Source organism: Paroedura picta, chromosome 6, assembly GCF_049243985.1.
Source record: "Paroedura picta isolate Pp20150507F chromosome 6, Ppicta_v3.0, whole genome shotgun sequence".
NCBI lineage: Eukaryota > Metazoa > Chordata > Lepidosauria > Squamata > Gekkonidae > Paroedura > Paroedura picta.
Genome location: NC_135374.1, coordinates 37,609,956 through 37,629,802, shown reverse-complemented (window position 1 = coordinate 37,629,802; position 19,847 = coordinate 37,609,956). Strand labels below are relative to the sequence as shown.

Genomic DNA, 19,847 nt, shown 5'->3' with positions numbered 1-19,847 from the left:
TCTCCAGGTCCCACCTGGAGGTTGGCTACCCCTGGGTTGGAAATATTCCTTGGGGATTAGAAATGGGGTCTAAAAAAAGCATAATGCCTCTGCAGCCACCCAACCAGCATGGTCAGGTCAAGAAAACACTGGAGAGAGGAGGTAAGGTTCATATTCTGGAATTCCATACGTCCTTGTTGTGCATGAACCTGAGTTGGGTCAGGACCGTTGTGCACAGAGTGACCTCCTCTTAGGGTTGCCAGCTTCCATGTGAGGCATAGAACCCTCACAAAACCAATGGCTAGCATCCGTTTCATTTCATCACGCAACAGACTGTGTGTGTGTACGGTTTACAAAAAAAGCACTGCATATAGTACATTTTCTCCCTTTGGGGCCTTAAGTTATTCTACCTTAAACACTTTTCAGTGGCAGCATTCCAGAGCGATGGTCTCTGAGGGCTTATACAGCTCTGCTGTACTTCGAGCCCCGAATGAGGATCTTCATTCAAGCCAAGAAAGTAGAAACCAAACGCTTACCGTACTGCTTTTATAGGCCCAGGTGAGTTGGCTCGTCTTGCTATTTCACAGCTAGATGTTTAAATTGTCTAAGTAATGTGTCTGGAAGCATTTAACTACTCTTTTTGGCTATGACAAGAATTGACGTTGATGGCAGAACAATTTATAATCTCAGCCAAGTTCCAGCCACCCTGGCAGACTGGACCGTTAAAAGGTAATCAGCAGTGACCAAACACTTTTGACCCCTGAGCAAGAAACACTTTGCATAAGATAATCACCTCTCAGCAGATTTTTTCCCCCTGCACTGGGTGAAAGTTGCTCAAGCTGTTCTCTAAAGGTGTCACAAAAACATTTTAGTCCACCTAAGAGTTCATTTCCGTAGTGGAGTCCAAATCTTGGAACCTGAACAAAGCAAGGCTAAGCAAGGTGAATCAGGACTCTCATCTGTTACAAGAAAGCTGTGCCCTTAAAAGGTGGGAAGCTGCTCAATTCTGGTTGGCTTTGCTGTACTAAATGCGCACGTGAGTGTAGAGATCCAGCTCTGTCAAGTGTCTGCAGTGTCCGTTTCAAAGGGACATGTTGCCACTCGGACAAAATGGCTATGGCATGCACTGAAAGGATTGCATGTGGTGCATTTTTAGCATGTGCGGTAAACTGTAACTTCTGCAACAGCCTGCTGTTGAGCATATGTGCATAGCTTCCATTCAGATGTTACATCGAATGCATGGGGTAAGCAGGGAATAAGTTAGCCAGTCATCTGAATGTCTGCCTTCTCCTTCTACAAATAAGAATAATAGGGTTGTTGTGAATAAGATAGAAGACTAGCCCTATTCTATTTTGTATCTTAACAGGAAATATCCATATATCTCACGATGGAAAGAAGTTGCTACAAATGAAACAAAAGCAGCAGAAACAGAACTGATTGTTGGTAGGCAATCTCCTGTAATCTTAATAACAACCTTTTTGTGTTTCTAAAAGTTATCTGGGTGGCTGCTAACTTTACTTGAAAAAAGAAATAGGTAGTACTTAAATTGTAGCTTTTACTTCTTAGCTGTTCCTTCCCTGGGAGAAATGACATGCCACACACTTTGGATAATGCACTTATAATGCATTATAGAAGTAAATTTTCTTTTTTCTTTTTTTTGCACAAGAAAATCCAGAGGCAAAAACACATTAAACAACACGTGCAGAATGCTTTCTTTTATGTAAAGCATTTTGCACTTCTGCTTAGGGGTAAGGATATTCAAACATCTGCCGATTCAGCTCACTTCCTGTTCACCAGTGGTTATCAGGCAGCCAACTGAACACTGGGTTGTTTGCAACCTGTTTATGACTCTTTGCAGGAACAGGCTAGTTTCAGCCATCAGAAACTGGCTCCCAGCTAATGAAGCTAGACCCTGAAGAATTTTTTAAGGGGAGGGGACAGATGTCAATTCCAAGCTGAGCAGTTAGAAGTCAGGTTCTTCTGATTCACCCCAGCCTTGCTTAGATATAGCCTGTTGGGGTGGAGGCAGCTAATTTATCTTTTCTTCTTCCTACCCCAAGTTTCCAGCTTGGACTATAGAGACGAGGATAAGATCAGACCTGTTTGAAGAAGCCTATTGCTTCTGATTCTGAACTTTATTTTGCAGACAGCTGCAGACTTGTTCAACAGCTGTTTGACTTGTTTGATGCAATCCAAACACATCCTGGATTGGCACTAGTGTTAATGATATCCACTGTCACAAACAAGTGTAGCTGGAACCAATATTGTTGCCTTGTTTGACAAATGCTTGTGCTTGTAGCCAAACATGCCAAGAAAGAAGCAAAGGACAGACAAAAACATCTGCAAGAATTTCTTTTGCATAGAGACAGTGAGGTATGATATAAAAAATAAAACTCTAAAGTATTTATAGTCTGTTCTTTAGACATTGTCAATTGTGCAAGGGCCATTGATGTTATTGGGAGCTGTGAAACAGCATGGGACCATGTGATAGCGTTAAATTGAGGCTGTAGATGGGTGGCTGTCCAATGTGGATTTGGGTACATTTTTTATTCCAGGGTCAGTTCCTGAGTCCCGTGGCTTGGTCTGGAAGCTGCAATAAGCCATGTCTGACTCCTAGTATTTATGCCAGACGTAACCAATCCAGGTTAGGGAGAATCTTGCACACTCCTGATCCTTTCTACATTTTAATATGTGTCTGAAGGCCAAACCACACAGTGCATTTTTGGAGCTAACCTGCAGATGTGAGGAATGGTGTTTTTGAAGCATGTGGAAGTATGAGTCACCTCAGGGCTGCAGTGGAGTGGAGAGAGACAGAAGTTTCCCCTCTGTCCACCATGCCCCCAAGCCGAATTCAGCCTTCACAGGCTTTAAAATTTATGTTCCCCACAGCTGTGCTGTGCCTATGAGGATAGCAATTTGGGATCAGACAACCTGGCCCTGATTTGTTAAATAATGTGATGTGTAGTTTGATCCTGAGGCCTGAAAATGCAGTCCCAGCACTTGCCACTGGGTTTTCCTTTGATTACCTGCCTGGTACCAGTTTTGTACTGTCCTCCATTAATTTCAATGGCCTTGGGCAAGATAATTCTCTAGTTCTTTATAGTAGTCCTGCACTTTATACTCATCCACCCCTATTGACCTGCCACTTTCATTTATAGCATCGGTGTTTGTCATATTTAGCCTTGCTACTTCATTAGCCTTATAAGTTAATTGCTTGAAAATATAGGCTTTGGAGTTTTTGCCTAGCATGACCTTTAAACAGTAGGAAAGACTTTCAGACAATGTTAATTGCATATTTACTTTCATTGAGGCCTATAAAAGTTATTATTAAACTGCCTTGGCTCCGACTTTAATTATTTTTTTAAAGAATGTTTAGGAAGCACTTTGCACTTCAGAAGACTTCCAGTGTGATAATTATAGCCTAATTGTACCTGCACAAATGATCATTTATATTCATAGGTACATTCACTGGTGCTAATTCCCACTGTAATTATTTGCTTGACTCTGGACCACAACTACATAGTTACAGATTGCCAGTGGTTTGGCTTGTGTTGTATATAAATATAAATGTGTTGTACATAAATATAAATGACATCGTTTCAGTCAAGATAATTTATAGAAGTGGTGGGGAAATGGTGAATAAGGAACAACCAATTAATCTAGTTCCTGTATGTTTTTCTGGTGTATAGCTAAAAATAAAATAGCCATAATGGGGTGAGGACCCAACCAAAATCTTCCTGTTCCCTGCAAAGTGGCAGTGCAGGATACATTGCAATCCTAAACTGAGTTGCATCCATTTAAACTCATTGATTTCTACTGTTTTACTCATTTCTACGTAGGTTTGCGCTGTAAAAGCACAGTATGGGCTGTTGAGTGGGAAACTGAAGGTTTTCTCCACCCATGTTTTCCCATTCAAATCTGCTTTTTTATAGTACTCGTTTTTCCAACTAGAAGGAGTCCCGAGATCCCACTATGATTTAAAGCAGCTTTTAAAAAGTGGTTTCATGCAAAACAAGGGAAGGTTCAGCTTCTCCCTCTTACCTGCTGATTTGCACTTTACACATTTGTGCTCCTTTTTACAGGGATTAGATTCCAGACAAAATCCATTATGTTTATTGTCATATACATGCATGTGAATGACTCCAAATTTGGTAAGGCTGTGAAGTGAGTACCATACCAGGCCTTTGTGGGATTACTCTGCAGCAATCTAATGCTGCAGCTTCCTGAATTAAGATGTAAACTCTATTCAGAAGCTTCTTGGGTGACCTTAAATAAAGAACAAAATTTAAATCCAAAGTAAGAGATATGTCTTGGTATGAAAAATGTGGAAACAATATACATTCACCATGTAATGAATGGCTCCTTGTGGTATGCTATCTCTTACTTTCAATCATCAATTGTAAAGACATTTATTTGTGTCTTCTGAAGCCCCACGGACACCAGCCTGTGTATACAATAGCACCTTGTTATATTCACAACATACCACTTCCATCCATTTTGTTGAAAGTATAAAGGAAAGAACTGAGCTGTACTATTGCTAAATCCAGAGTCTTTTTACTATAGGATTGCCAGGTCCTCCCTGGATATTGGAGCAGAGGGAAAAGGAGGTCTGCCAGATATAAGTTGGGAAACTCCTGAAGATTTGGAAATGGAGCCTAGAGAGGACAGGGACCTCAGTGGGGAATAATACCCTAGAATCCACTGTCCAAATCATCCTAGAAGGGTTATTAAGGAACTGGCAGGTCACAGGATATGATAGGTAGACTAGACTTGACTCCAGGTATCCTAAACTGTGCAGGTTTGATTTACAGGATCTCTGTGGAGTGATAATCCAGCCTCAGTTGCAGGTTTCCAGTAGCAGTTCCTTGCACTTTAGAGAAGATTGTTTTCAAGTCAATATATGAAACGATAACTTGTTCTACTGTTCTTCCTTTCTAAAGTTGGAAATAGAGGTTGCTCAGGTTGCAGAAAGGGATGCTGTGGGGAATGACAAGAGATTGAGGAGGAAATGCAAAGACGAGCAAAGGCAAGTGAAGACAGAGTGAATCTGCTTTGTGAAATTGCTGTTGCAACAGAAAAAAATGAGCTGTATGTGAAAATAGACAATGTCCTCCTTTAATAACAAAGGGCGGCTTGAAACATAAACCATTTCTGAAACATGTATGTGATAATATTTCTATGATTATGTTTTCATAGTTCTGCCGTTAGCTTAGATACTACTGTGCTTATGAGAGTTCGAAATGGCCAGTGTTTTGTTTTGCTTTTTGTTTCAACAGCAATAGTAAAATTGTTCAAATGTTAATGAGTTTTAGGGCTGAGGTGTTTAGGAATACATTTTTTCCTAAAAGAGTATTAGTAATAAACACAACAACAAAAAAGTTTTTATAGGATGGTTTAGAAGAAGCCCAAATGTGGAAAATTGCAGAATAATAGTTATTCCTCAATCAGAAAATAAACATGGATGTTTTTTTTTAAGTTATGTTTTCACCAATATTAGAAAAAGAAATTCAGTTTTTCAAACTCGGTTTCTTTTTCTGATACTGATTTGGGAAAACCTCAGCTTGCATTTAAGGCATTCGTGTTTATTTTCTGATTGATTGTAATCCTTTTTAACATTAGCAGTCTTAAATTGACTTAAAAATCTGTACTTCTATACCTAAATTACTCGTGGCAGTTAGGAGCTTTCAGGCACAATAGGAAACCTATTTTGAAGGTGCTTGTCTTCTCCATTCAGAATCCTTGTAAAGTCAAAAACAGTCTTCATAATGTTCGGAATGAACATTCAAGATAGAAGTCGAGAAGGAATGCTTATTTACAGCAATAGTCGTTTGATTCGGGTGTTTGAGAAGGTGGGGCCTCAGAAGAAACTTGGATCTTAGTAAGTTTTTCTTCTTTTCTAAGGCTTGAATGTAGGGTTGCCAACTCTGGGGGAGGAGTCTCAGGACTCCAAGTATAATGCCATAGAGTCCACCAAGAACTTCAGGGATAATACCATAGAATTTAAGCAGTCATTTTCTCCAAGGAACTTATCTCTGTAGTCTGGAGATCAGATAGAATCCCACTACATTTCTAGGCCCCACCTGGAAGTTGGCAACTCTGAAGATCAATTTAAGGCTTGGAGGGGACATTTTTATTGCTAGGAGATTTCAAGTTCTTAAACACATAAATATTTCTGTAACTTCATTTAGAGAATTTATTTCTTAGAGCTGGTCATGGATATTTAGGGAAATATAAATCAACATTTCTACACTTTGTTTTCTACCTGCAATTTGCAATCGTCTATTGCTGTCTCTTGTTATCCAGCAGTTCACATTTTGTTACACTTTGCAATCATCTAAACAAATACTTTAAAAGTGACATAGGACAAGGCTGTGGAAATAAAGAGATAGGGGGTAGCTACCCTCAAATTTCCAGGAGTTTCTCAACCTGAAACTGGCATCTGTAAATGTTGTTATGACAAGGGAGCTGCAAGCTAGTTCAGGTCCCCATTGAAGAGGAAGGGGGGAGTATAAATACCAACATGCCCTAAGGACCTCCTCCCACATGAACCTCCCTGTGCACTCTGGGCATCTTTGCAGACTCTGCATCAATTGCCCCTGCCATCTCAAGCTAGATGGGTAGCAGCTTGAGAAAGGACAGTAGAGGCACCAAAACGTTGGAATTCCCTCCCCAAGGATATTTACCTGTCTCCCTCTATCAGTGTCTTTTGCCAGCAAGTGAAAACTTTTGTTTCATCTGACTTATCCCCTTACTGGCCCTTCTAGTGCTGTTTCTGTATTTTAATTGAATAATTTTGTAATTTTGCTTGAATGTTTTAATGCTTTTTATGTTCATCCCCTTGTGGACCCTGATTGGTTGGAAAGGTGGCATAAAACTCTTTTAAATAAATACATTGTTTTTCCGCATGTGCTTGCATACTTGTGCAAGTGTGTGTGGTGGGGGTGGGGGAGGAATCACAATAATCCCTTGCATTAAGTGAAGCACAGCATATTGTGAATCATTTTTCTACTTGCCCAAGCAGTTGGACAAGCAATTTCTGAGTGTTGTAAGATACAGGGAAGAGAGTGCTAGCCACACAATATCTTACACAAGCAGAGCTGCTCTGTGCTGTTTACATTTTTGCTTGTGCACGCCAAAAGTATTAATAATTCCTAAATAGCACCCTTGCATGTTTCTCATAAGAATGTCTGAAAGGAAGTGGATGGACCTTTGGACTAGGACATGTTGTTAATTCAGATTATTCATTATAAATAAAAAAAATTACTCATTTATGTTACTAAACAGCTGAGAACACATCACAAAGACAGCTTGTCATAAGTCCAGACATACCTGTTTGCGATGCAATTAAAATGTCTGTGACTAAAATGTTTGCCTTTATACTAACATTTTCTTTTAATCCCTGCAGTTTGGGTGCTGGAGCTGTAGGGATGGTTGACCTACCTTTAGAAGCCATGGAACCAACTCACAACAAGCAGTCCTTTGCCAATGTTAGGCAATACAACCGTTTGTTGAAATCAATGGAAAGCTATCTTCTCCAATACTGGAAAGACATAGGAATCAGTAAGTGAGAATTTCTGGAAGTTGATTCATTTGACATAACAGCCTCCAACCCTTCCATGTAGAAGGGTGTGGAGAAGTATGTGGAGCGGTACTGACTGCATGGAATATCCAGTTTTTAATGATGCCAGTATAGTTCCATGGAAGGTGAATGACTAAGTAACAAAATCAGGTTCTTTATACTGGGGGTCTGTAGATAAATTCCAGTCACAATAACCATCCATTTGCCATTAAAGACAGATGGTTGGTCATGCAGCCTTCCATGCTTTTTAATAATTCTTTATTGATACTGTCTGATTCTGGCTGTTTTTAAGGTCATTATGGGGAAAAATAACCATAAAGAGAAGACATTGAAAATGAGTATGCCTGGTAACCAGTGTTCTAAATTAAAGGTGATTCAGACAAAATCTTTTAAATCCTGGAGGCATTCTACTGATCCCAAAGCTTCCATTTCCATCCATCAGATGCTTGAGGGGCAGTTTAAAGATAGAAAACCATAAACACTCTAATATAATTTCAGATATCACAAGCAACACACTGCCTGACACTAAATAACACTAAAATGGATGCCAGCCTAAGACAATTCTGAGCATGTAGCTTAAAAGTGCGGGAAAGAATAGCTAACCCAATAATAATGTTCACCCCATCCCAGAGAGACAAATAATTAGGTTAGTGGATATCCCAAGAACTTATCGCCTCACCTTGATTTGAACTCATCAGCATCCAGCCTCACTTCCCCTCACCCATCCTAATTAAATAATACTTAATGCTGTTCCCAAAACCTGGAAGCTTTTCCCATCTGGTACTCACAGGGTCATCAAGCACTATTTACACCTATAGTTCCCTCTCCTCAAGAAAGCTCCTCAAGCTCCTCCAGATTATTGTGCTCCTCCAGAAAATCCATCAAGCTATTGTTTGGGGGCTAATATGTCAGACAGCCCCAGGGAGTATTTCACCCTATAAAATATAGCATCCTGCTCCACAGAGTGTGTGCACACTCTTGGATTTGTACATCATACCCACACTACTTTTCATGAAATGCTATTGGTTTTGCTGCTACCTCCAGACCTTTTCTTTGGAGACTGGTATATATTGCTTTTCCTAAAATTGTTATTTTGCCATTCCTTCCTGATTTCCTTTTAGCTAGCTTTGTATGTGTTTTCAGTGTGTTTGGATGTGTGCTCATGGATCCAGGCCTCCTGTTGACCAAATAGGTTGCAGCGTTTTGGCCAGTTTGGTGTAGTGGTTAGGAGTGCAGACTTCTAATCTGGCATGCCGGGTTCTATTCTGCACTCCCCCCATATGCAGCCAGCTGGGTGACCTTGGGCTCACCACGGCACTGATAAAACTGTTCTGACCAAGCAGTGATATCTGGGCTCTCTCAGCCTCACCCACCCCACAGGGTGTCTGTTGTGGGGAGAGGAATGGGAAGGCGACTATAAGCCGCTTTGAGCCTCCTTCAGGTACGGAAAAGCGGCATATAAGAACCAACTCTTCTTCTTCTTCTCTTGCCAGGGTACTTTTCAGAAGCTTTGGTTGTTGAGCCAGTAGTGGCCTGGGCAAAATCATCTGGCCACTATGGTGCATGCCCTGGCTACATCTAAGTTAGATGACTGCAATGTAGTCTAGGTGGGCTGCCCTTGAAAACTATACAGAAGCTATAGAATGCTGTAGGCTGAATACTGACTGCAGTGGGTTGTAGGAACCATATCGCTCTAGTCTTGTTCCATGTACATTGACTTTCAATTTGTTTCTGGGCCTGAGAAAACCCTGAACATCCAGGGACCAACTTACTGTAAGGACTGCCTCCTCCCATATACTCTTGCCATCTTCAGAGGCCCTCCTTTGGTAGCCCCTGCCATCTGAAACTAGATGTGGCATCCACTTCAAAGAAGCAAGGCTGGTACAAGACATACCCTAAGATAGTCTATGTCACTTTCCTCAAAGAGGGAACAGATGGCAATCAATGCTCAGAAGATGGACATTCTCAACCATGCCTATGCAGGATTTATGGGAGAGGATACATCAGTTTTAGGACTGAAGGAATATGGCGACAGTGCTAATTACCCCAGTCCACCAGAATGTGCTAAGGCCATCACTGGTTGAGTGACCTTTAAGAATAAGATTCTTAATACCCCCAAAAATAAATATTATGTCATATGATCAAGAGGAGAACAAAAAGAAAGAAAACTGCAAGATATTTCTTGCTAATAAAAGCTGATAAGCAATTACTATTCACCCAGTAGAGAAGCTGATGGGCAAATATGTTTATGTATTCTTTTCATTAAATTAAACCTGTGAGCATATGCAAATGTAGATGAACCTCTGCATATTTTTAATCTGATTTAATCATTAATATTTATATGTATTTTAAAATGTTTTAAATAATTACTAAGCCCTTTTACATCTTTGTCTTCAAACTTGTTCAACTACAGTTGTTTGGTTAATGTTGAAAGTCAAGATGCTAGGTGCTCATTTGCTGAATGTCAGAATAAGGTGGCTGGATGTCGTTGCTACATATGCAAAGAAAAATGGATCTCTTCCTGTGTCTGGGAACAGGAAACCTCCTCATCCATGGCTGGTGGCTGTTGCACAAGAGGGGGGGGCACCATGGAGGAGCTTGCCTTTACAGACCTGCCTCCACAAGAGTCCATTGGCAGCATCTCAGAGTGGCTCAGCCAGAGACCGGGCATGTTTTCATATTTTGATGTCACAAATCTCCATGTCTTGATTGGAAATGTCAGAATTACAACTGGTCTGCAGATCCTGAAAATCAGTTCCCCTGGAGGAAAGGGCAGCTTTGGGAAGTGAAATTATACCTCAATGAGGTCCAGTATTATACCTCAGTAAAATCAAGTCCCAGGCTTTGCGCTCAAATCTCCAGCAATTTCTTCATCCAGAGCTGGTGACCCTGCTTGTAACGCTGGCTATATTCAGACCTGTAACTGAAGGGAACAAGCTCTTCACGTAGTTCTTAAAATGAAACAAAGCCAGCAGATTTAAGTCCCTGGAAGTTCACCATACATGGCAAGTAGTCAGCATTCAGTTAGTATGCAACCAGTCATCCAGCATTTTGATGAACCAAAGTCAGCCACCCTTTGCCCCTTCCTCCAGTGACCTTCTTGTATTGTGCTATCATTGTTTCCAACATTTTCTTAGGATAATAGGACTGCTATACCCTTGTCCTTTCAAGGAGAACAGAACCTCTGATATTCCACAGGGATGGCTTATAAGAACCCAGTTCATTTATCAAAGATGCCTAAGTCCTCTCCCCAATATTTTATATTGCTAAAGGCTCCAGTATGATTGCCTGATGTTCCATCTATAATCAAGTGCATTTTGAATCCTGTTCTAAAAGATTATCAGAGTAGTGTGCAAGATTCAAGGTGCCCCATGTTAACCTCTCTACAAGCTTCTGAAATACATCAGTCTGAGAAGGTGTGACTGACACAGAGTCAGCCAGCAAAGAAGGGAGGGACATGGTGCCATATTCTTCCCTCAGAAGCTGCCACTTTCTCCAGGGGAACTGATCTCCATACTCTGGAGATCATTTGTAATTCTCAGATCCAGCTCCAATCTGGAGGGTGGCAAGCCTATTAGTCAGTGAGATCTGTCAGTGAGGGAATTTGAGCCCTTTGAGGTATTCTAGATCCTAATCTCTAGTCATGCTTCTAGTTTCCATTTGAAAGTCAAAAAGGTTTGGATTTTTTTTACTAAAAATTAGGCAAAAAAGCCATACACAAACACACACAGGTGCATGCTACATGACTGAATAATCTACTTCCTGTTCATGTGGTTAATTTGTAATGATTTAAGGAAGTAATTGGAATCCTAGGGAAGGGCAATAATAAAATATAAAACAAGGCAAAAAATTGGAACAAAATACTGGAGTCAGATACTGGCAAACAGGGACTGTTCTTGACTTTAGTGTATTTATTTATTTAGGCCACCCATCTGGCTGCAGTCTTTGGGTGGCTGACAACAATTAAAACTCAATACATAAAATATAAAACCAATTACAATTAAAACAATCTGTTAAAAGAAATACATGCTCCATCACTAAAACCAGGGGACAGATGAATTAAAGGAGTTTACAACCCTGGCTTGGAGGGGGGAGAGAGAGTGGGGGGGGAGAGATTCAGATGTCAATAAGTATTGGCCTTGGCCTCAACCATATACTTGGTGGAAGAGTGCCATTTTACAGGCACTTAGGAACTTTTGACAGTTCCAAAAGGGCCCGGATCTCTGCTGGCAACTCATTTTACCAGGTTGCATGCACTTCTCAGCTGATCAATAAGGGGCCATTGGGATACACAGAAGAACCTACTTGCCCTATAATGGGGCACTGTTTCCTTCTGGATTGAGTTACAAACACTGAACTATGGGAAATTTACTAGCCCTACCCAGAACACTCTGCCTAGTTTGTGGTCAAACTGAATAAATATTGTTTTGCATTAACTGCTGTCAATATCTAACAAAGCATTGCTGTTGTCATTCAAGGTCAAAAAGGAGAAATATTTTTCTGGAATGACTTTGGCTATCAGGGTGCCAAGTGGAATGAGAAACCTTCAGATACAATTCAGTACAAAAGGAGAAGGGCAGTGGAGATCCCGGATATTGTCCAGTGTGGTGAGTTTATAAAATAAGATGTCTAAAAAAAAACTGTTTTTTGGGGGGGGGGGGGAAAGAGGATTCAGCGGGATACAAATGAATGTTTCTTTTTTCTTTGACTTCAAACAAGTTCATTCCATTTTCCCCCATCACAGATGCTGTACACTGCTGTGTTTTTCACTTCTTCTTTGAAGGAATCCTCTTAACAAGCAACCCTGTTCTTTCACTTTATACTACATTAAAAGCACACTGTGGGGTTGCTAATGTAACTGGTGTCCTTCATGTTTTATTATAAAGGCTCCCAGTATATAACTTAAAGTGGCTTTGTCGGCCACTCGACGATGTAAGGAAGATTATAGGCAAGCTGCCAGCTTTTAGGGTCAGTTGTTTTGAAGGTTTAGGACATAATACAGTTTAAAAACACACTTGCTTTTCAAATATTCTCTCTTTGCATGAGGACTCATTTTACATGGGGAAGGGAAAAGATGTGTGTAAAAAGTGAGGGCAGGAAGGTTGGACTATGTCTAGGGTTCCCATTTGACTTCCTAAGCTGTGAGACCACCACACAATTGTAATCCTTGCCCACTACTGCTCAACTGATTAGTGGACGGATACTAGAGCCAAAGGGGGGACACATGATCTTCCTGGGAAGAAAACCTAAAATAAGGCCTTGGTTATTTACCACTGAAGTTCCAGGGCTGAATCTGCATGGAGCTTTTATTCCAGTCCCAGGTGGATTCAGTCCCTGCCGTCTACACTGAATGCGATTTCCATTTTGATTTTGGGCAATTTAAATTTTCCCTCTGCAACAAGCATGATCAATCCAGAGTGACCGTACCTTTCCCCCACGATATCCTGGAATGGATATAACCCTTGATATTTGAATAATCGGCATGAGTAAGTTGCAGCTGTCTGCTTTCCCTGAAATAACTTGCTGCCAAGCCTCCAACGCTGTAGAAAAGCCCTGATTGGCCATGGTGTCAGTTCCCAGGTTGCAAGGCTTCCTGTAAAGGGGAAGCCCTAACTTCTCTCAGCAGAAGCTCCAGAAGCCCTAACTTCTCTCAGCAGAGATTTGCTTCTTGGATTTATTCCCCCTTCTCTGCTGTCTCCAATCGTCTCCCCCCCCCCATTCAAGAAAAGAAAGAGGCTCCTGCTGCACTTGGCTCCCCCCCTCTGAGCTTCCCTAATCATGTGCAGAACACTTTCTGTTTCAATGGGGAGGGGAGGATAGAGGAAGACCCAAGTTCAAATCAATCTGAATTCAGCAGGATCCACAACAGAATAAACAATGTAAGTACAGAATCAGCCCAGGTTTAATTTCCCACTCCTCCTTCATGTGCAGCCAGCTGGGTGACCTTGGATCCAGTTGTTTCAGAGCTCTCTTAGCCTCACCTATTTCACAGGGTGTCTGTTGTGGAAAGAGAAAGGGTAGGTGATTGTAAGTTGCTTTGAGAATTCATTGGGTAGTAAAAGGTGGGATACAAAAAAACATCTCTTCTTCTTATCTAAATTTTTCTCTTGGGACACTTTTCCCCTCAAGACTTGTGCTGGTTATATCCTCTGGGGCCTGTGGGCAGGCCTTGGTCTTAGCCAACAGTTTACCAAGGTTCAGTAATGTCTGAGGCATCCTTAACACACTTTTTAAAAATCTGAGAATTAAAAAGCTATCTTTAAAATCTTGATAATTATTTCCTACTCTTATCCCTAAAACATCAGGCTGGCATACCCTCCAATGTATCCTTGTAACAACCTTGTAAAGTAATTTAGGCCAAAAGATAAGGGTGGAAGAAAACAAAGCCCAAGGAACAAACCCAGCATCTAGCATGCTGAATAAAATCCAGTTACAGATGACTCTATTTATTCAGAAAAGCATTTCATCTAGGTGGGGTTTTATCCAGATTTGTAAAAGTATCTCTTTTCATACCTGACTCCATTGTGCAGATGTTTTTCTTACATTTTGATACTAGGTATTTTTTTTTTTGCAGAATTTACATTTTTGTAGATGTTTAGGTATATTTTGCATGCATAGAATTTTGATAGGTGGGGAGGAATTAAAGGTACATCAACCTTATGTTTATTTTAAAATGTATTTATTGGTAATTAATTTTTTTTGTAAAGTTCAAGGTACTATTTATATGTATGTGTGACTAGCTCGTCCATATACCCATGCATAGAACACATGCATCCCTGATCCTAATCCACTGCAGAAATATTAAAGGACTGTTTTCAGGAACAAAAAGCTGAACAAACTGACCAACATATATCATCCTGGGGGGGTGGGGGTTGTAGTGGGCCCATTATACATGTATCAGTTTTCAGCGAAGTCAGTTCACCAACTCTTTTAAATCGTCCTTTAAAAAAATGGTTTTAAAACATTCCAATTTATGCACAATGAAGATTAATAGGATTTTGGAGTGGAAGACTTTTAAAAAATCAAGTAACAATTTTTGTAGTATCGTATTGTCAGTATACTGTAAACAGCTACCATTAGGATAAAAGGTTTAGTTCGATATTGTTGAATTACTTTCTTTCTTTGAGACATGAGCAATGAAATTATCAATGTATTTATTTTATAGTTTATCATCTTATTATTTAGGGTGCCCATGCCTGTTCATCACTCAGACATGTTTTGCCTGCATGAAGTCATCACGGATCAAACTCTGAAGAAGCCCAAAAGTTTTTGTTGGAGGCACTTTAAACTGAGTGATTAATAGTGCATTCCTAAAAAGAGTTATACCTGACTAAAGCCATAGAAGACAATGACTTTACAGAGGAGTAACTCTATTTAGCATTGCCCTATAAGTGATGAAGACTAAGGGATATACGTGAATAGGTACATAATGGCACCTTTGCAAGTATTCAACATTCTTCATTTGAAAATTGCAGGGGGATAATTTTTCTTTTAAGGGAAAATTATCTGATTAGTAACCACAGCTGTTGGTGGGGGAGGGGGGAAGGATAACTAAAAATAAATGATGCATGCAATCACAGTACCCTGTAAAATAATGCCATTATGATCTCTAAACATTCACTTTGATTTTATAATTTCATAGATATTTGCCTAAAGTGGAGGCTTCTGTCACTTGACACGGATATAAATAATGAAGGACATTATGACATCTGGAATTGTGCAGAAAATAAGTAAGCTTTTAAATGTTAATAAAAATATAATCTTTAATCTGCAGTTTTTCTCTTGCTCACTGCCCAATGTAGTTTGAACAGTAAAATGTACACTGTGCAAAAAAGATCAACTATGATTTTATGTTCATGCTGACTTCAGCATGTGCCTTAGTAATAATGTTCTCCAAATTGCCTGTCTACATATCTTTCCATTAATTTACATCAAAATACAGTACTGGAAATGTAATATGTGTTCTGATTGCCAGACATGATACTCAGTATCCAGATTTATATGCACACTAGTAGGAAAACCCATTGTGTGCTAAAATGCAATGGGAGCTAGCTATTTATTTATTTTTATACCACCCTTCGGTACAGCTCTGAGCTGTATCATAACATAGCATGTCAACCCAAACAGTATTTCAACAGAACAACAACACTGATATATCCCTGGGGAGGTCAAATTGTTCAGTTATGGAAGGGGCACCTGAAGGGGGGAGAAACAGAAGATGTTTTGAGTGGGTCGGCCTCAAGCAAATGACTGGTGGAGGAGCTCCCTTTTGCAGGCCGTGCGGAATTGTATAAGTTCGAGCAGGGCCCTGATCTACTCAGGGAGCTCATTCCACCAGGTGGGGGCCAGGACCGAGAAGGCTATTGTTTTAATGGTGTACAACAGGCTCTAGGTAGTGGTGGCCAGAGCCACCATGTCAATGGTGGCCAGAGCCACCATGTCAATGGTGGCCAGAGCCACCATGTCAATGGTGGCCAGAGCCATGACACCCCACCCCTGCCTAGTCCTGCAGGCTACCTTTTGTCACCGCCATCGCTGCTCAACTCCAGATTATAAAGATCAGCTCCCCAGGTGAAAATGGCGGCTTTTGAGGGAAGACACTGAGGCAATGTGCCCTTTTGAGGCCCCCACCTCCAAATCTCAAGGAATATTTCCTGCCCAGAGGTTGGCAACCTCCAGGGGGTGCCTGGAGATTTCCCAGAACTATAGCCTGTCTCCAGACTATAAAGATCTACTCCCCAGGAGGAAATGGCTGCATTGGAGGGGGGACTCTGTAAATGCCCATCTAGGCCAGGACAGTGTACTCTCAATGGCAGTCACTCTCCAAATTCCCAGGCAGAGCTGATCAAGTCCCATTACCAGGAAACCTTTTAATTGGTCAGAAACAAAAAAACATTCCTATATTTTGTATCCAGCCTGCCAACTAGCCTCCCTCCACATCCCCATTGATGGCCTTTGGGCAAGCTTTGCAGGAGTGGTGGCTGGAGTGGGGCTCTGCTTTAAGGAATGGAGGGTCTTGAAGGCTTCATCAGTCTCTATGCAGTAGCCATAGTGCGGGAGAGGAATGGAAGAGACACTGCTCTTCTGCCCCATTCAGAGCAACTGAGCACCAGTGACAGGCTGGACAGTGGCAGGTAAGGAGAAGTGCAGGAACTCAGCGCTCTCACTCTGCCACTAAAATGTCACCATCTTGGAGATTTCCCATAATCCTCTGTGACATCTCTGTCGGTCTCTCTAGTTGTCCCCACACACACACACATACACTGCCATCAACCTGCCAAGGTGTCAGAGAAGGGCAAGAATGCAGATCAAGCAGAAAAGGGGACTGAGGAAAAAACCCACCTATTTCCTATAGTCACCTAGAGCTTGAGTTGGGATTGAGGTTTTGCCTCTCCCCGCTTTTTCCCCAAGGACCAGGCCACCAGATTTGCACTGCCTCTGCAAAGACCAGGTGTGGAAGCCTTCACAAATCTCCACAGCCATTCTGGTGGGAAATTAGGCCAGCCAAGGGAGAGGGAGGTGCTTGGACTCTGCCAGGAGCAATGAGGGATTAATGCCCCTAGGAGACCAGCCAGGCCAGCAGCTGGTACATGGCCTCAGGTACTGGCTGGGACACAAAGCACCATAGGAAGAAGAATGGTAGGAGAGCCTCAATTGGCCCTGAGTCGGGGATATTCAACCAGTAGGGAAAAGGCAGTCTGATATTGTCCCAAAGCAAACAAAACCAATAGGCAAAAAGTTGTATCTTCTTGAGATTTATTAAATGCAGTCCTAAATAATTTTGCCTACATTTAATAAATCTCAAGAAGATACAACTTTTTGCCTATTGGTTTTGTTTGCTTTGGGTGTATTTCTACGAGAAACCAACGGTGTTTCTTTATATGGACTGAGTCTGATATTGTCAGCAGTTGCTGGGTGGATCCATCAGACTGCCTTTTTCCTATTGGTCAAATATCCCCCATCCCAAGTGCCTCCAGTTTTAAGAAGTGAGTCATCAGGGGCCATAGTATGTATTTTATTATATGGACAGATTTAGTATATGGAATAGAAATGGTTAATCATGAGGCAAATAAAAAAGCAACCTCAGGAGATAAACTTGAGCAAAATGGCTTCAGGTCTTGGGGCACAAGTGAAATAAATAGTGGATGATCCTTCTAAGATGCCAGGAGGCAGATTCCTACTTTATTGCCCTTTAACTAGATGGTATCACTCATGCAAATTCACTGTAGGGTGCCTTATAGTGCCTTATCTTGCAGATACGCTCCCTCGCTATCACTCACATGCACAACACCCAGGAGTCTCAATAAGGCCTGTGTACATGCACGAGAGAGGATTGTGCATGTACCTTTTCTGATGGGCAATTAAATGCCTTTATGCACATGGGAAAAAATTTCGTCATATGAATCAAAAGTAAGTTTTAAAAGACCCTTGTCATATAATTCAAGAAACAAGGAGAAACATTTCTTCACAGTAATTTGCGTTTCTTTGCATTGATCTGTATCACTTCATAGATGTCATGTTCCAGAAAACTTACCCTCTATTCCTTTGGGCACTTTCCCCCCATCATCACGGTCACTGAATGACAAAGAAAAGCGACTTGTAGATTCCATACAACAATGTCAAAGGAAGCTGACAAGACAGGTAAAGTATTTGTGTGATGCAGCGGTAAAAAAGGCAAATGCCATTTTGGGCTGTATCAACAGGGGCATCACATCAAAATCACAAGATGTCATAGTCCCATTGTATACGGCACCGGTCAGACTACACCTGGAGTACTGTGTGCAGTTCTGGAGGACCAAGCCCTATGAAGATAGGTTGAGGGACTTGGGAATGTTCAGCCTGGAGAAAAGGAGGTTGAGAGGGGACATGATAGCCCTCTTTAAGTATTTGAAAGGTTGTCATTTGGAGGAGGGCAGGATGCTGTTCCCATTGGCTGCAGAGGAAAGGACACTCAGTAATGGGCTTAAACTACAAGTACATCGATATAGGCTAGATATCAGGAAAAAACTTTTCACAGTCATAGTAGTTCAGCAGTGGAATAGACTGCCTAAGGAGGTGGTGAGCTCCCCCTCACTGGCAGTCTTCAAGCAAAGGTTGGATACACACTTTTCTTGGATGCTTTAGGATGCTTAGGGCTGATCCTGCGTTGAGCAGGGGGTTGGACTAGATGGCCTGTATGGCCCCTTCCAACTCTATGATTCTATGATTCAATGATTTGCTGAACGTATCCAAAATTCAATAGAGATGTGCATGTTTTTGACCTCAGAGTAAAAGGATTACAGTGAAGTCCTATTGTCATATGAAATGTGCTCTGTTGAGTAAACCTGAGTCAACTAGTCTAAGATTGAACAGTTAGGAGTGCAGACTTCTAATCTGGTGAGCTGGATTTGATTCCCTGCCTCTCCTCCACATGCAGCCAGGTGGGTGACCTTGGGCTCGCCATAGCACTGATAAAGCTATTCTAACCGAGCAGTAATATCAGGGCTCTCTCGGCCTCACAGGGTGTCTGTTGTGGGGAGAGGAAAGGGAAGGTGACTGTAAGCCACTTTGAGACTCCTTCTGGTAGAGGAAAGCAGCATATAAGAACCAACTCTTCTTCTTCTTCTTCTTCTTCTTCTTCTTCTACTACTACTACTACTACTACTACTACTACTACTACTACTACTACTACTACCTTTCTTTGGAAGAGCCTAAAACAAAGATTTAAGAGTGTTCAGAACTGGCAGTGTGAGGCCAGAGCGCATAAAATGGATGCAGCTTGAAGTGTTTTAAATGCCACAGGATTCAATTTAAGCAGTAGGTAAATGTTCTGTGATTTATCACTAAAGCTTTAGAGATAAGGATCCACCTAAGTCAAAGGCAGGGACCATCTAGCTCTGTGCTGTGAACACTGACTGCAGAGGGCTTAGCAAAACAGTTTTCCAAGCTCTGCCGCATGATACCCTTTAACAGGATATGATGATGATAGGGAATGTCACTATCAAAGTGCCTCTCTTCAGTTGGGCTAGGTTTGGGTCTCCATAGATGTACACCTAATGAATACACATCTTTTTACTAAAATTGTCTGGTATATGTCTGCCACTATCAATTAGATAAATGTGTTTATTTATTTGCTTCAACTATGCCCTGCTTTTCTCCCCACAAAGCTGCTTTCATTGTTCTCCTTTCCATTTTATCTTCTGAATAACTCTTTAGGCTGAGACTGTTCAGTTGTTCACTCCCTCCTCCATGATCAGAACAATTTTTTTTGGGGGGGGAGAGGATTGGAGGGCTGCCAGCTCTGGTTTGG

The 19,847-nt window shown here is 41.3% G+C and overlaps 1 protein-coding gene across 1 annotated transcript in view; it reads left to right on the top strand.

Moving 5' to 3' along the window:
* Nucleotides 1-19,847, top strand: part of MORC1 (MORC family CW-type zinc finger 1) — a 54,043-nt gene that overhangs the window by 12,512 nt on the left and 21,684 nt on the right. Inside the window, exons 9-17 of the mRNA XM_077342158.1 lie at nucleotides 406-537; nucleotides 1,346-1,422; nucleotides 2,279-2,352; nucleotides 4,920-5,005; nucleotides 5,714-5,857; nucleotides 7,385-7,539; nucleotides 12,037-12,165; nucleotides 15,201-15,288; nucleotides 18,070-18,199. Coding sequence (XP_077198273.1) covers nucleotides 406-537; nucleotides 1,346-1,422; nucleotides 2,279-2,352; nucleotides 4,920-5,005; nucleotides 5,714-5,857; nucleotides 7,385-7,539; nucleotides 12,037-12,165; nucleotides 15,201-15,288; nucleotides 18,070-18,199 — 1,015 coding nt within the window. The remainder of the gene's footprint in view (nucleotides 1-405; nucleotides 538-1,345; nucleotides 1,423-2,278; nucleotides 2,353-4,919; nucleotides 5,006-5,713; nucleotides 5,858-7,384; nucleotides 7,540-12,036; nucleotides 12,166-15,200; nucleotides 15,289-18,069; nucleotides 18,200-19,847) is intronic.